This window comes from Acipenser ruthenus, chromosome 10 (assembly GCF_902713425.1).
Source record: "Acipenser ruthenus chromosome 10, fAciRut3.2 maternal haplotype, whole genome shotgun sequence".
NCBI lineage: Eukaryota > Metazoa > Chordata > Actinopteri > Acipenseriformes > Acipenseridae > Acipenser > Acipenser ruthenus.
The window spans coordinates 4,242,782-4,260,151 of NC_081198.1; the positions used below are offsets into that span (position 1 = coordinate 4,242,782).

Below are 17,370 nucleotides of genomic sequence, written 5' to 3' on the forward strand. Positions count from 1 at the left end.
TCTGACAATCTGATCTATCATGTGGTTTACTTAAGCATCCCTGTACCTTCCACTGTTAACATCTATAAACCATTTCAGCTGGCAACTTCATATTTTCAGTGTTCCAGAAACTCCTCGAGCAAAATCTATTGCTATCCACTTTGACCTGGGACCTAAAACGGCTGCCATGTGAATTTACTGTATGAATGATAATGTCCTAATCATTCAAGAGATAGGCTTTATAATCAGACAAAAGCAGAAATGTCAATTTAGCCAGCGACAGGCAATTCTAAAGTTGACGTGTCTTTAAAAAAAAAAAAAAAAGATGAATAGGCTAAAAAAAGGTGTCATCCCAAAATGAACAGAAGGAAAACTGACAAACAAATGCAAAGTTAGAAGATTATCTTTATTACTTTGTCACTCATTCTGCTCCAATCTCGTGCTCTTTCTTTGCTCACTCTTGCGCTACGGAACAGAATCCTCAGGTGGCAGTGCACAGGACATCAGGCTACACACACCTCTGAAAGGTTTACTGTGTCACCCTCACTAACGTGCACCTACCTGATGGTATCGTTACAGTTAGAGTCAACAGTGAGACCCAACAAAATTCCTTTTCCAACATCCATTACAAAATGGTACAGAACATTGCTATAAAAAAAGGCTTAGCTGTTAATGAATAAGCAAGTAACACAAGCAGCTTTTGTACTACACACAGTCATCCTTTTTTGCAGTAACTGGGGACAATGATGGTCTAAAAAAAGGCTTTTTTGACTACAAACAGTCATTTGTTTTACTGCGAAACTATAAACGGCTGTCATATGGCATTTTAACCACTTAATTTACATGTTTCAGAAATGTAAAAAAAAAAAAACCCTGAATTAATAACAATGGTTGAAAGTCATTCGATTTTATACGCGGTCTAACTTTTCACTCAGGAATTCCTCTACGCTGTCGGTGTTCCACTTGAGGATGCTTAACTCTTCAGCGATGTTCCCGTTATCGTCCAGTAGCTTTAGAACAGGATCAGAGCCACGCACATACTGAAAGGGAAGGGAAAAAACTTACTTTACAAACTGCCATTTTTACATAGAAAACATCAACCCGTTAACATTTTCTGGACTGTAAAATCTGAAGGAAAAATGTAAAGAATTGAAGGGTGGCTGTAGTTGTTGGTTTTGGCTCTTAAGATCTGAGTGTAACTGAGACCCAATAAGGGCATGCAATGTTATTAGTTATTAGAAACCTGCAAATCTTACAACCACACCATGTTCTTCTCCATGCTCTAACCGGTGTTACCTGCTGAGTTTCAGCCTCTAAATATTTCACTTTTTGTTCACTTTACTTTCTGCTGTTGGTGATTCTGTATTGCCTATTTCATTAAACTCCTAATCAGTGCTTATGCAAACAGAATTTCCAATTCAAATATAAGACAATGTGTCTTGTTCAATTTACCTTGCTTAATTGAATGAAGTACCTAATCTGCTTTCCCCATCATTCTATTTCAAGCATAGCAATGAAGACAGAAACTAAAGTAGCTTCTATATATACTGCCTTTGAAATAAAAATGCCAGAGAATTCGATGAGGAATGGCCTGTAATGTTATTCACTATTAATATCCTTACAACAGTTTGTGCTTCAGCCAAGTGCTTTTACCAAAGTAATTATTGTTATCATGCTTTTCCACCTTCTTCAATTAAGAGCTTGGGTAATTGCATTGCCATGCAGTTTTTTATTGACAATTAATTTCTGTGGAATGCTTACATCAAAACCGGAAAGGGTTTTTTTTTTTTTTTTTTTTTAAATCCAACACATATCAAACACTAACTCCAGCTATTTAAATGAACCCAATCGCTGCACCTCTCTCATGCCCGACTGCCTTTTTGAATTCTCAAGTGCAAACCCATCCTTCACTGTCTCCTTAATGAGCCGCTCTGGCTCTGAACGAAATGCACGAGTGAGTGCGGACTGTTCCAATAGCTATATCCAATACTGTTTCACTGGTTACTAGTTCAATCTATAAAGATCCATTAAAATATTTTTGAAAAATAGGATTCCAATGTATGTGATGCAAGCAAACACAAAATGCATAAAATGTTTCATATCCAACACATTTAACACAAATGCTCCCACCACTATTCTTGTCTTTACATCTGTACTTGGTTTGGTTTTTTAATAAATCTGTATGTGACAGTCTTACAATAGAATATCTAAATCATCTTGTTTTTATATTTGGCACATCAACTTGTGTTTACATCAGAAAGCCAAACTAGAGCAAGTTTTGTATAGCCTGCAAGCAAACCTATCAAATTATGTTTGAAACAGAAAACAAAACAGGAGCCTCTCACAGCTCTAGTTTCTTTACACTCAAAGAACACTAAATAATCTGCGAAATTATTGGCAGGACCTTGGTGTGATGCTAAAGGAACCAGCGTGCTAGAACTTGCTGTTTAAACCAGTCTAGAAGTCAGTCAGAAATAATTCAGAGGTAGAATAATGGCGAGAATGTGTCGGATGTACTTTGTCTTATGTTTGGCCTGGAGCCCAGTCTTCGATCCCAAAAGGGAGTCAGTGGATTAAACTGGGCTGGGCTGAGGTGGTAGAGAGGTGAGTAACAATTCTTTTTTTGGTCGACAGAATTGCCCGATCTTTACAACCACAAAGCTTCATGGAAAAAAAAATAGAAATAAATAAATACATTCATTCTTACCTTAATCTGCAGGCCCTTGAACATTTTAGGCTTGTCGCTCCTGACAAAAGCTGCAGATAAGACAAATAATTAAAAGATCATAAATGTTGTTAAGCTTTAAGAGAATGGCAAATCTCTGCTCAGTTGAGTTTTACTCAAGTTCCACCTGCTGAAGTGAGGAGTGCACACCCTGGAATCTGGTGCAGCTCTTTGTCCCAATAGTATGGTGTGATGTGTCTTTTGGGTCTGTAAACCTCATTATTCCTGAATTCAACATGGAGTGAAAGTACCTTGGTAATGTTCTCATACATGGGTTTATTAAAGAAACAGCAATTCAAATAGACATACCGTACTATACAGACAGCAAGCAAATAGTAAACTTGCACCCAAATTCAGTCACTTCCATTTGGTTTTGGATTAACCACACAAAATGCAAATGTGTGCAGAGGCAACAAAAAGATTATTTAATACTATCCAGTGCCTGAGGAAATCAAAGTTACGATGCTGAGAGACAGTCAATTTCAGATTAGCAAGTTAGAAAAAATACCAGCTTTTGACAGAATGATTTCATGTATTGTGGACCAGAATACAATTTGATTAAACTGCCACGCTGTATTAAGGGGGAACTCAGAAGGTGATTAGAAAAGAAAAAAATCTAGAAAAAGACTTGATTCATTTCACTTTCCCCTAGGTGAATTGTAGTTCTGGCAAACTTCTCACTTGAATGTTATGCCAGACTGACAGCTCACAGGATAATGAAGTCCTCAATTCATTTCACACTATACACAGGCAGCCTCATGTCTTTTAATCATGACCTAGAGAGAGTTAATCTCCATGCTCCTCAAATCCCTGGAAACTGGATGACAGGCTGTAAAGAGATTCTATTTTGTACCAGATGAAATGGTGGATTTGTGCTATGGATACATTTCTTGAAATGTATTTTTGTTTATGACTAAGTCGCCCTGGATAAGGGCGTCTGCTAAGAAATAAATAATAATAATAATAATAAGCAGCAGCAGATTCAGGCCAAGGTAACTAATTATATATAGGTCTCCAATTATTTAATAGACTCGTGGTCACAACTAACCTAAGCTTGAATAACCTGGTGATCATGAGGCGAAAGGTATTACAATTCACTCTCAAGCCACACCATTAATCTCACGGCCTTGAGGGAACTGACCTAGGGGAAAATGGGAGTATTTTCTGGATCCATTAGTAAATACAACATTAAACCCATTTAGTTTTTGTGTCCTTAGAAATCTGACATTGACCATTGAGCACCTTCTAGGTCATACAGGTGAATTGACCTCATTCCACTCCAAAAATGACCACTGAATGTGAAATGTAATTTTGTGTGTGTGTGTGTGTGTGTGTGTGTGTGTGTGTGTGTGTTTACTATAGACTGAAACACTGTTCTCTGAAAATCCATTATCCAGTTTAATGACAGTCTAGGAATCCTGCTGCAAATTACAAGGTTGGAAACAGACATGCAATTCAACAACAAAGTATGTGAGCACAGAATGTAAAGAGGCTTAAAATCGTGAATGAATAATCCTGGCCTACTATCTGCCACATCAACAAGCTGTCCAGAACAAATAAGAGCTGCCACTCACAGTGCACCTTGTAGTGATGTTACGATGACTAGGTGACAGATCATTTAAATCACAGTCAGCACTCAAATGGAATTGAGCTCTCTGCAAAAACACATAACCTACCTGTAAATGGTCAGTCACATGCAAGCTTCACAAATTACCCCTAGATCTTGAGAAATGCTATTTCTGCAGAGGTCCATTAATATCAGTCATCACTTCAAGTAAAAATAAGATTTTGTTTGGCCACTTAACATTGCTGGTTTCAATTTCCAACGAGCTCCAGTTTCATTTCGTATAAAGATAAAGTATCATGCATGTGTAACTTTAAAAAAAGAACAACAAATATTTATCATCCAAGTAGGACTTTTAAATTGAAGCCTTCAGCCCGTTTTTTGTTTCGATTCTGATGAGCTGTGATTGCATTAAGTTTCTTGGTTTAATAGTGTTCCACAAATACAGCTTGGAGAGGCTGGGCATCTCAACCAGTTCTATCTATGTTGAATGTTTAAACCACTTACTTACAAGTGACTTCAGCTGACAATGTTCACATAAATGCATGTAAAAGACGACGTTTCTATATAGGGAATGTTGTTAAGATCTGCGTACATTTTTTTAAAACAAACCAAATCAATATTAGGCTATATAACATCAGAGGACTGAAGGTGAGCAAACAAGCAAATCCGTGTTAGTCCAATACAAAGACGAAACATGGGAGCTTGGGTTGCCTTTTTTTCATGGGAAGTTGGCAGGAAAATGTATCCTAATGGGTGCCATCAGACACAGGAGTCAGATTGGAGTGAAGGTTTGTGGCAAGAGGATTACCAATGACAGGTTACACAGTTCAATACGGCCTAAAAATACCAACGCTTCAAGAGCATTTGACCTTCATACAATCTTGCTTTCATAGTACAGACATGACAGCTAAGTCCAAAGGCAAAAGGGAAAAAATAAAACTACCCCCTCCCCCAGAACATACCAGCCTTGGCTTTTGAGGCAGAAATGTGGAATATGAATTACCAGCTAAGCAAAACGTCATCTGTGGATATAATTTGTGCAGTGTCCGAGTACATTTCTACCCCTGGTGAGAACTTGAAGGGGCTTTCTTTCTTTCTTTTTTTTATTTTTTTATTTTCTTTTAAAAATTTAGTCGTCGCCAATTATTTTTACCCCGGTTTTCACCCCAATTTAGCATGCCCAATTATTATCTGTATCCCCGGCTCACCGCTCGCAACCCCCCCGCCGACTCGGGAAACGGAGGCTGGAACACGCGTCCTCCGAAACGTGCACCTTCCAAGCCGTCATTTTTCGCACTGCAGATCCACAGCAATGCCACCAGACCTATAGTGCCGGAGGACAACACAGATCTGGCGGCTCTGCTGCAGAGCCACAGGCGCCCTATCGGCCACAGGGGTCGCTGATGCGCGGTGAGCCGTGGATTCCCCTGCCGACCTAAGCCCTCCCTACCTGGGCAGCGCTCAGCCAATTGTGCGCCGCCCCCTAGGAACTCTCGGTCACGGTCAGCTGTGACATAGCCTGGATTCGAACCTGCGATCTCCAGGCTATAGGGCACATCCTGCGAGAAGCGCCTTTACTGGATGCGCCACTCGGGAGCCCGAAGGGGCTTTCTTTCTATTTTTATTATTGTGTACTGTCAAATTTTAAAAAGCTATCAAACTATTAAGGTAAACACTGCTCATATTTTGCAACAAGGTATATATATTATACCGTAATGAACACTTGTGATTTTACGTTGCTTTAAAATGATTTAAACCCTTTAAAAACAGTTTGTAATTTGTAATGTGTAGTTTTCTATCCAGGATTACAGTTTATTTGTAATCTTGGGTATAATCATTGACAAATAAAACCTACTTACCCTGGACTTGAGGGAACCTCCCCAACTTTCATCCACAGACTTCCAGAATCGCCCCAGCGTAGTTCTGCCGAAAGGAAACAAAGCATGTATAAGTATTTTTGTTTGTAAAAATTACTGCAATCCAATTTAAAGTAAAGTAAGTTACCTTTAAAAACAAAAGCAAGTGGATCATCAGGTATTACTTGCTTTTAGACAAGATTTTGGTTCACATTTTGCTAGATGTGGACTATGTCATGGATTTTAAAAGAGCAAGGCATATACCCTGTGTTGATTTTAAACAAAAACAAATACAAATCTTTAGGGCTGCAACCAAGTGTACATTTTACCTTCGATGGTACTCATTTGCATAATTTACTGGTCATGTATTATGTACGTTCCACTGTATTTAATGTACTATTTCATGTATTATGCTACTATCATGTATTATGCACTTTCCATTGTATAATGTATTATGCTTTTTTTTTGCTGTATATCATGTATTATGCATTTCTCTGTATTTAAAGTATTATGAATTTTCTTGTTGTTACTGCATCTTGTAAAGCTCTTTGTGATGGTGGTCCACTATGAAAGGCGCTATATAAAATAAAGATTGATGGATTGATTGATTGGTGACATCACCATAGCTACTTGTTTATATTTGATTGAAAATCCTATAAAAATGGAATAAAACATTTCACATGTAGTTTAAAAATACGTTTTATAGAACAGTAATCATGTTTTTGTAATTTAAATAAAAATGCACGTTGTTTATTTACACGTAACTGAAGAGGTTTGCAATACATACAGTAAGCTTGCATTGCACAACTGCAGCGGACTGAGGCAAAACAAAGCTTTATTTAACAGTCACCGTTCCAAGCAGGTTATCAGTCACATTTTACTACTACTAAAAACATGAACATGAACAGCAGAGGGGTTTCCAGACATTTCTTTCAATACAGCTTACGCTATACAACGTTTTGCTGTTGAGATGGAGAATGAAGAAATTAAAGGTTTGCTTCTGGATAACACAAGCTGGAGGGGGGAGGGACGGACGGTGCTCAGTTTTTTAAATTAAAATTATTTGTGTTATCGTATATTTGGTATGTTTCAAACATATTCTACCATAGCACTTCTCTTACACTGTCTTGTACACTAGATATTCAGTACATATTTTACTGAAGCACTACAATCGTACCGCCCCAGTGCTTTGGATACCGTACCCTGCTCCATACACAACAGCAGCACCATATAGAGTCGCTACGTAGAACGATTTGGTAGAGGATTTTAATACAAAAACTTTTGTTTATGTAATATGCATTATACAAATCAAAAGATCGAATTTTGCATGTGAGTGACATTTAATGTGTGAAACAGTTTCTGGTAACAGGAAAACAAAACAAACAAACAAACAAAAAAAAAACACAGTGTGTCAATGGCGTCTGACAAAACTTCAAATCCCTGGCTAGCGAACGAACCTTCTAACACAGCCCTACAAATGTTCACCTTATTATGGGGACAGGGACTATTGGAGCCAGCTGGATTTACAGTTGAAGTCCCATCTAAAGGATTACACGTCTCATTAGAAAGATTCTTATAACATGTCTTTGCATTGTATTGTATAAGTCATCATCCAGAAATATGTTGAGCAGTTATATTCACATTAACCCAATATGGCCTTCTCAAAGTGAATTAAATCAACTGTGCAACACAAATGCTTAACAGCTAAATCCTTAAGTGATTATATAATCTCTAAAAATAAATACATGCATCATTATATTCCATGATTATTAGTAAACCCGCATCAATGGAAGAATTAAAACCACTTGCTAATTTGGTTCCCTGTGGTTTCAGATAAAGAATTTACAGTCTTACAAACCAGAATGCTTTAACAATTTTAGAGCAGGGCGATTGCTTGCAAAAAAATTGTATGGGTACATTTGGGAAGGACTAGATAAAGGAAGCACTGTGTGATTCAAATTGGAGTCTTTCGCAACAACGTAATACTTTAAAATCAGTAGAACATGCATTAATTACAATGCTATGTGGTCTTTACTTAGTTACAGTAGGATTATAAACATCTGTATTGGAGCAGCAGCTAAAGTTTCAATCACTCTCTATTTTGGGGTATAATTAAGCCCAACTGTTTCGCTAAAAAGGCATTTCAATTCTCATAAGGAGAAACAGTGCAGTTTCTGTGCTGCTTCTCACAGGAAGGAAGGAGACAAACTTAATTAGTGAAATCTATAACACTGAACACAAGCTACTTTTGTTTGCAGTATTGGTTTCTTCCTGCCTACTGAGTATTGCACAATGCCCCAGTTGTTAACTTGTGCTGTCAAAGCTGTCTCAGCACAAATTACAATTGAAAAATGGCACCTAAGCATATGTGTCACCTCATTGCGAGCAACTCCCAAACCACACAGAGTACTGTTTGATACTTCTATAATTCAAACCAAGACCTCTGGAACTCAAAAATGATGCCTCCAATCTATCACACAGCATACTGTACATGTACCAATTACATTCAATAAAGTCTGGATAATTGGAAATTGAAGCTAAAATGCCCTTGGTAGAAGAACATAGAAGACTAAAGGTGACACAATGTAGTGAGCCAAGCATGTATACAACAAAACATTGTGCAGACTAGATGAAAAACTACTGCTGACATTTAACCCTTTGAGTAGTGAGTTCGAAAATGCATTGCCGGTCCTACGGGAGTGAGTTTTCTGCAGGCGCTTGATTATTACGAGTACAGCCTACAAACAAGCTGAAAGCTATAGGTTTGTACGTACGTAATGAAACTGACGAATTACAGACAAATCACTTTAACTGTAAATAAATAAAACAAATATATATATATATATATTTATACAGTATATATATTTATACAGTATATATATATTTTATTTATTTTAATTTTTTTATTTAGTCCTAGGGAAAGGTTTTCACTACAAAATAACATGTAGGCAATAAACAATAAACAACTGGGTGGAACAAACACAACAAGTCCTAACAAAAAAAAAAAAAAAAGGTAGAGAGAGAGATGAATAAATCATATCCGGGTAAACAGGTTGTGGGGGCGGAGGGAGTGAGAGTGTCTAATGCTTCAGTGTATGATACTCCTTGAAGCACGGAGCAATGCACAGAGCTTGGCGCCGCCTCTTCACTGTCGCTTGATGTTGATGGTAAATATTCTTCACTTATGTCTTCACTGACACACTCGCTGACATCCGATTCAGTGGAAGAATTGCATGTATTTGAATTTAAACTGGAATCTGAATTTAGTATTGTTTCTAACACTTCTTTCTCACTGAGTGATTTTCGCCGGTTTACAAACACTGCTGACATTTTTGTGAGGCTTCATTATACGTAATTCAGTCAATGTCTGGCAGAGGACGCAAGAGACCAATAAAAGGTGTTACAGAAACCTAGTGTTACAATATTATGTGATCAGTGGTTTTGTAGGCTCAGTAATTCAAGTTTAAAGTTGCAGAACGTACCACGCAAAGGGTTAAAATATCCTAATTTGTCAAACAAGGCCCATTAAAGTACAGAGCAGAAAATTCAACACCATGTCAAAATATTGTATACCAACACTGTACACAGATTTTTTCCTAACTCCATTGAACAATTTAATAAAAAAAAGTCACACACATATCACTGTTAGCTTATATAGGCCCTACATCCACATACGAAGAGTTAATATTGGCTTTTTGTAAACTCAGGTGGTAGAGAAACGTACTGAATGTCAATAAATATTATTAGCTATTGACACCCCCACACATGGAGCTGATCATGCAATCGTGGTTGATGAGACATGACCTGCAAATAATCAATTGACTGTAGGGTACACATTAAAAAAAAAAAAATATATATATATATATATATATATATATATATATATATATATATATATTATTTGTTTATTTAGCATTCTCACCTGAAAGACAGAGCACAAGGAGGTTAAGTGACTTGCTCAGGGTCACACAATGAGTCAGTGGCTGAGGTGGGATTTGAACCGGGGACCTCATGGTTACAAGCTCTTTTCTTTAACCACTGGACCACACAGCCTCCTTTATTCTTTGAATCATCTTACAACTTTATGCAATTTATACTTTCACTTTTGAACGTGAAAATTTATAGGGGGAAATTCAGTTTGCAAGATCACGTTATCAGTTATAGGCTTCAAAAAAAGGAAAAAAAACTAAACATATTGTGCATTATTATAGAACACACCTAATGACCAAAAGGAACTTTTAAATTAATGGTTCAGTCACAAATGCAGGCTGAAGTACTACTAAAAAGCCTTCTTGTTCTGCATGACCTATCTTGAAGCAAATGACCAGTCCCAATTAGGATAAATCATTAACCTTTGAAGAACCAAAATAAAAAAATGACCCTGATCAACCTGACCAAACTAATTGTAAAACTATAAATGAATAAAGAATGAGTCTATTCTTTATTACTCAGATTGTAAGTACCTGCGTGTGCAGCTATCACTATAAGACACCTATTTGCAACTGAAATGCAGATCGAACTGTTCTAATCAGTCAAAGATCAGCTGTCATCTTTTGCAATGACACAATTTTCACTGTGGTGTCGTGCATGAGTTGACACAGCAAATGTTACAAATAAAATCATAAAATAAAATCTGGATTTATAAGACTGAATTAAAGTGCACCTGGTAGGAAACCCCACTTAAGGAAAGTTTAAACTCTGATGAAGATTTTAAATACCCACAGAACTGCAGTTAATGAAATTTATGAAGTGTAACAGAAATGCTTGACAACTAATCTATTACCCGCTCAAACTTTCAAACGTGTTCTCTGGCAAATAAAGCAAAAAATCCTTAGACCTAAATTCTCAGCGAGTAAGAACTCGCCTTTAACCAATAAAACAACAGAGTAAAGCTGACTAATAGCAATGCGGGAACACACTGTACTCAAAAGATATTTGCGCCATAAGCCTGGGAAGTTCTAATGCTGAATTATTGTGAGTTCATTTTTACAGTAGGAAAAGGGAATGGACATATTTGGATTGACACTTTTTGAATGAAGCACTATACTGTAGAGTGTTTAAGAGAAGACTACAACGGACTTTGTTTCTAGATAAAATATTTCATGACCCCCCAATGTGGAAATATAAGACTGAACCCTGTGGAATCGATTGGGTTACAGGTAAGTGATATTTCAGGAATAAATAGGATTTCACATAAGTCTGGACATAACAGCACTAGAGGCCATTCAAAAACACAGACTCAAATCTCGTGTGCATTATTTATTCATTTTTTTTACAATAACACATGCAATAAAGTTGAATACGGCAACATATGCAATAAAGTTAAATCACAAATTGTTAAGGTGATCCGCACATCTGGAAAAACACGTAAAATTACCTCCTAATGCCAATTGCAATTTTTTATTTACCTGTCGTTTAGTCACAAACATATGCTACTGCTTGCGCTTGTTTGTAACGATCAGGCAAAATGGAGAGCTGGTAGATATCAGCTCACGGAAGAGGGGAAGCTATTTTAAGCAACTGCAAAATGTGGACAATTTCTTCTGCTACCGCAATTTCACGCACAGTTAGCCTCACCTCCAGCTCATCCTTCTTTGTTTTACACAGTGGCAGCGGGCGCTCTGGATCTCAAAGCCTTCTGTTCAAAAGGGATATGCATTGCAATCGATATGGCTGATGTAGGAAAGCTTTCCCATGGCGATCAGAAGAAAAATAAAAACATAAAACCTGAAACCATTCTAAAAGGATTAAATCTGCAAAAAATCTAATTCCGTTTTTCAAAATAAGCAATTATTCATTTGGAAGCGCCACACCTCTGGATTGTCACATTAGCATTTTTGCACAGTGGGATCTTCCAAGAGCCTACAACGGCACATTACCCCAGTGTGACAAAAGTAACCCACCTGAGCTTCAGCATGATTTTTTATGTGAAAGGCCATCCATTGGGGGGGGTGGTGCTTTATAGCCCCCCCCCCCCCCAAAAGCAAAATAAATTATGCATATCAGCAACATAATTTGAAATTATTTCAAAATAATTTTTTGTTTCAGCTTTATTGTTAAAGTTTTTACACTTGGCAATGCTGTCCTACAATTTATTAGTTTGTTTATTTGTATTTATTCATCAGGGACACATACAATTACAACAAGTGTCACTTACATGACACAAGATGCCTTGCATTTTCAATTCAGCCAGTAGGCTAATTTCCATTGACAGTTCCCTGGCAGACATTGATGACAACTGTAATAAATCTCCATATTACCAATTACTGTATGATATGGTGATCCATCCACTGTGTTATGCTGTGAATCATAGATAAGTTTTGAAACAGAGACAGCAAATGCTTATTGTAAATGTTTACCGGTACCTTAAAATTAAGGGCCATAAGTACGATTAAAATACTGTAACTGACTTTTTAGAAGGCCTTCTTTGTTGTTCTCCAAGTTGCTGCAGTGACTTTTTATGTGTTATAATGAGTTACTGTAAATGAGATACTGTTTTAGCAGACATTTCATTAAGTAAACATTTGAATGTTTTTGGAATTAAAAGTATAACTGACACTGTGTGGCATTTTCCTTTGTGAAGAACTCTTAAACAGTTGCAGATTTGAAGTTAGCTATAACATTTTTTAAGCAACTTGAACTCTGCAACTGTTTAAGAGCTGAAAACAATTAAAAAGGTTTAATTAAGCAAATTATCTGTTCATTTAAGGATCTAGTTAAGTAACTGAGAACTCAGTTGCAATGAAAACCAGCAGACACAAGGGTCCCCGAGGACCAGGATTGAAAACCACTGGACTAGGGAGTGAACTATGCATCAACATCTGCTGCTGCAGTCACTTACAATATGACCTCAGTTTTACGTCTCATCTGAAGGACAGAGCACACTGAGGTTAATTGACTTGCTCAGGGTCACATACAGTAAGTCAGTAGCTGAGCTGGGATTTGAACCGGGGACCTCCTCGTATCAAGCCCTTTTCTAGGCTTAACTGATATATTTATTATTTATAAAAAAAAACAAAAAAAAAAAAACACACTACTTTTTATACAGGGCAAAACCAAATTGTGCTTACTCTTATGTAGAGCTGCACAAAATTATTACCAATTTTGTGGATTAATTGATCTATTTCCTCTATTTAATAAATTGACAAAATATCACCCAATACAAATGCACTGTTAACTATACAAACTTTTAAATATTCATTAGTGCCATCGCTATAGTCAGTCTAATAGTGCTTTTTAGGAGGGAAGCTATGAATAATCGATTGTAAACGTTCATTGACCACTATTTACAATTAATTTAATAAATGTAATTATTCCAATTATATGACCAACCGTACATCAATTTATCTTCATTGCAAGAGCAAAATGCATTGGAAGATACAGTGCCAAATCAGCTCATGAAACTCTCCAAAGGGAGATAACCTAGGCTTTAAAATCTTTTTACTCACCTTTCGCCCACCTCTCTTTTGTCTAACTTTATTTGATTGCTACACCTTGACACTACAAGTTTCACTCAGTAGATGAACAAAAACATGGAAAAGGCTGGAAAAGGCTCAGATTTCCTCACATACCTTTCTGGTTTCAAGCTGGGCCTCTTCTTGGCAGCACTGTCTGCAGAAAGGATCCAGCTGGTTCAGATTGAACTGCCCAAGAAGGTCACAAGAACTACAGAGGAGGTTACTGGAAAAGCCAAGTTCTCTGCATGCCTCGGACGACAACTCTGAGCCGTAGGCCGATATCTTAATAAAACATATCAAATATTTAATACAAATATTACATACAGGTATTTGTTTTCATTCCAAGCCTTTTTTTTTTAAGAAGCATAATAATCTTATCTAAAATCATCCCTACAAAAATTATCCTAAAACGTTAGCAGAAATACTGTAACCACCAAATATACAAAAAGGATGACATTAGCTTGACTATAAATCAACCCAGCATAACATATTGCACAAGTGGTCTTATATATTGATTGGAACCTTTTATAGGCAACCACAAGTCTCAAATAACAAAAACAAGCAATTTCCTTCACTGAGAATGAAAGTTTTAAGAGTGCTGTTATAAGACTATCTACAGTACATTACTACCAAAAGTCAAGTGTTATTTGTGGTTATTTTTTTATTTTTACAACAAAAGGTGATTTTATATTTATTCACCTTGTGAGAATCCCGCAAGTTTGTTTATTTTACATTACTATGCAACACACGACTGCACAGTGCAGTAGCTTTGTACAAGTGCCTGCTGTACTAGTCCTTTGCCAGTGTGCGGTCCTCTCAGTTTGATAAAGGGACAAGAAAGCAATCAACAACTGTAAACACAAAAAAGTGTGGCTTGTTCATGTTGACAATAAAAGCATCTTTATGATTTAATACTCAAATGTTAGGGGGCAATTTGATGGTTAATTTCACACTAATGGTCACTTTCTTTAACGTGACCTGACATTAAATATTAACACAATCTAAATCTTAATGACCACCATACTAAAACAACTTTTTTTTTTTTTTTTTTTTTAAAGCTTACACATTTGAGTGATCAGGACTGTGAAAGAAAACAAACTATTCCTGGTTGCACACTGTAGTAAACCTGTTGTATTTTGTAAAGTAATGCTTACATCCAAAGGCAGAGCGTTGCAGGAGTTCAGTTTAACGGTTTACACTCTGTTGTACTATACCAGACGTACTTAGACATGAGAGACAGAGGTTTTCAATCACGTTCCTGGCAGGCTATTCCACTCCAGGTTTAACAGGTGAAATAATACAGGGTGATTATAAAGCAAGTTCACCACATCAATGATATGGTGCGTCGATGTGGTAAACTTACTTTCTAATCACCCTGTATAAATGAACTACTTCAGGGTCTGGATGGAGGTTTAATTGGTTCAATTAAACAATTTAGGACAGGGTTTGATTGATCTGTAGAGTCCTTAATGTTGATGTAACACACTTATTTATATGTGGACTAATATATTCACTGCTATGTATGCTAGCTGTCATAGCTAGAAAAAAAACAGTAAGAAAAATAATCTTTGGTAGCTTAATCGTCTTCTGCAATATTGTACGTGAAAGTAGTTTTATTTTTAATGTAATAAGGAACATGAAGCAGAAACAACGCACGGTAACTGCCTTGTGCTGATTGCGAATCCACAACATCTGCCCACTCTAGAATGGTTCAGGGAAAACCAAGCCATTTAAGAATTACGTAGAAGGGTTAAGAGTTGTTTTTTTTTTTTTTTTGCACAAGCAGTATGACTGTCATGATTACAACAAATACGCCACTCCCTTTGTTAAATGTGTATGCTCCGGTTACACTGATGACAAGAACCCCAGCGACAGTATGTATGCGCGTATTCGGTTTCTGAAGAGGATTGTTTGTATTTACTTACTTAACGGGGTCATACATACGGCAACATCTGACTTAACTCTCATGTATGAGACGGTCCACACAAGATACTTTTAAGTTTTAAGCCGGCTACCAACCTCTTGCTTTGTGTGACTATACACCACTTCCATTAATTATTTTTTGAAGACCAGTGACACATTTAACATATTCATACGGATGATATTTTATTGAAACTACAGCACGACTAAAATTCGATGCACTTTCATAGACCCCGGCGTTATGCTTAACAAAGGCGTATAATTGTTTAATAATATAAATATTTAATACCGGTATAACCGAGCATCATTAACTATGCCACGTCATCCGAGTGACTCCAGCATCGGGGCATCTAGTTATGATCAAATTTAAGGCTAGTGTTGGACACATTACTGAATATCCTAAATGTGTTCTGTATGAATTGTAAAAGAAGAACTTCACAAATATTAAAACATATCATATTTACCGCTTGCAAAATAGGGAGCAACCAAAGCAAATACACCTCGCCCGCCATCTTGAAACGCAATTCAGACTGGGTGCAAATTCAGGTCCCTTAACAAAAAGGAGGCATCACCCACCAGTGCCTGAGATTTTATTGTTTGTTTACTTATTTTCTTTACCTAAAATTAATTTCTTCCTACAAAATTCATTTTTTTAAAATGATATTCATATAGAGAGTTGCTACTTTTTATTCCAATTTTATAAATTAGAGCCAACAAAACAAATACATCTTTTTTTAAAAAAAAATATAGGTAAGGATTCGTAATTTTAAATTCCGCAAAAATACAATTTAAAAAATGTTCTAGTTGTGAATAAATAACTTCGAATTCTTTTTAGATTTCAAACTGGCATAGTATGTTTCCTCTTAGAAGGTCCTACAAAGTTGACGGATCTCTTCGAGTGGCGCTGGAAATAGCCATTCACTGGCAGGTATCGCTGACTGACGTTTTAGTTAACGAATAAACACACAAAGCTTGTCCTGCGGCTTTACATCGTTCCAATCGGTGCAGTAGGGAGGCGGGCGTTCATGTTAGTCAGATCTGATTGTTGGAAGACATAAGTGATTCTTCGCCTATTAGTTGTGAGAGAAGGAGCGATTGAGTGGATTTGATCCGAGGTGGGAGAGCTTGGTCTCGGTTAGTTAGGCTGAGATTGAATCGGTGATTCGTTCCGTGCATATCCATTGAAATTAGCTGCTGGTCCAGATATGACACGCTCCATGCAGATTCTGCCCCTCAACATTGATTATTAATTACATTGTATTACCATTGTAGACTATCCTAATTGTTAAACAGTAACGGGAGTCTTTGTCGGATCATAAAAGCATTGTTGTATTTTGATTTTTTTTTTTTAAACTCACCTTTTTTATTTATATTTTATTCCATTATCGCGGTATGACTTGTGATTTGATAGTTTGATGGGGCTCTTACGGATTATGATGCCGCCCAAGTTTCAGCTCCTGGCGGTCTTGGCGTTTGGAGTGGCGATGCTTTTCCTGGAGAACCAAGTCCAGAAACTGGAGGAATCTCGGGGCAAGCTTGGTAAGCCTCTGAAAACGTGCATCGCATTGCACATCACGGTGTATTTTATACTATCTCATGTCATTGCGTAAAATACAAGCAACTGCAGGTCTGTGGCAGAAGGAAGGTTGCACATCAAAATAGATTTAATTTGTAATGCACGCACATTATGGAAATTATGAAAATGTTATTTAGATAAAGAAGGCCAACTCAATGCATCTAGCTATACACACAGAGACACGGCTTCTTTTGATAGACACACACTGCATAGGTGATGCTTAGCAGTTCATAAACACACGCACAAATAATGCACTGTATGTATGTATATTAATGGGACATATGAAAGGG

At 36.9% G+C, this 17,370-nt stretch overlaps 2 protein-coding genes across 4 annotated transcripts in view; one reads left to right on the forward strand and one right to left on the reverse strand.

Annotated features, from left to right (window-relative positions):
• Positions 1 to 366: 366 nt before the first annotated feature.
• On the reverse strand, positions 367 to 16,104 carry LOC117401419 (selenoprotein F-like). The gene is made up of 5 exons (XM_034002110.3): positions 15,969 to 16,104; positions 13,699 to 13,866; positions 6,131 to 6,194; positions 2,687 to 2,736; positions 367 to 1,019 (listed from the first exon to the last, which is right to left on the reverse strand). Exons 1-5 carry the CDS (start codon positions 16,014 to 16,016, stop codon positions 888 to 890), a joined length of 462 nt encoding a protein of 153 aa, XP_033858001.1. The 5' UTR covers positions 16,017 to 16,104; the 3' UTR covers positions 367 to 887.
• LOC117400420 (heparan sulfate 2-O-sulfotransferase 1) overlaps positions 15,427 to 17,370 on the forward strand; it is a 55,353-nt gene continuing 53,409 nt past the window's right edge. The window contains exons 1-2 of one of the 3 annotated variants that reach the window (XM_059031549.1): positions 15,427 to 15,458; positions 16,916 to 17,043. In XM_059031549.1, coding sequence (XP_058887532.1) covers positions 16,920 to 17,043 — 124 coding nt within the window. In that variant the 5' untranslated portion in view covers positions 15,427 to 15,458; positions 16,916 to 16,919. Of the gene's footprint in view, positions 15,459 to 16,523; positions 17,044 to 17,370 lie in introns of those variants that run through there. The other 2 variants (XM_034000367.3, XM_034000376.3) reach the window with 2 other exon arrangements.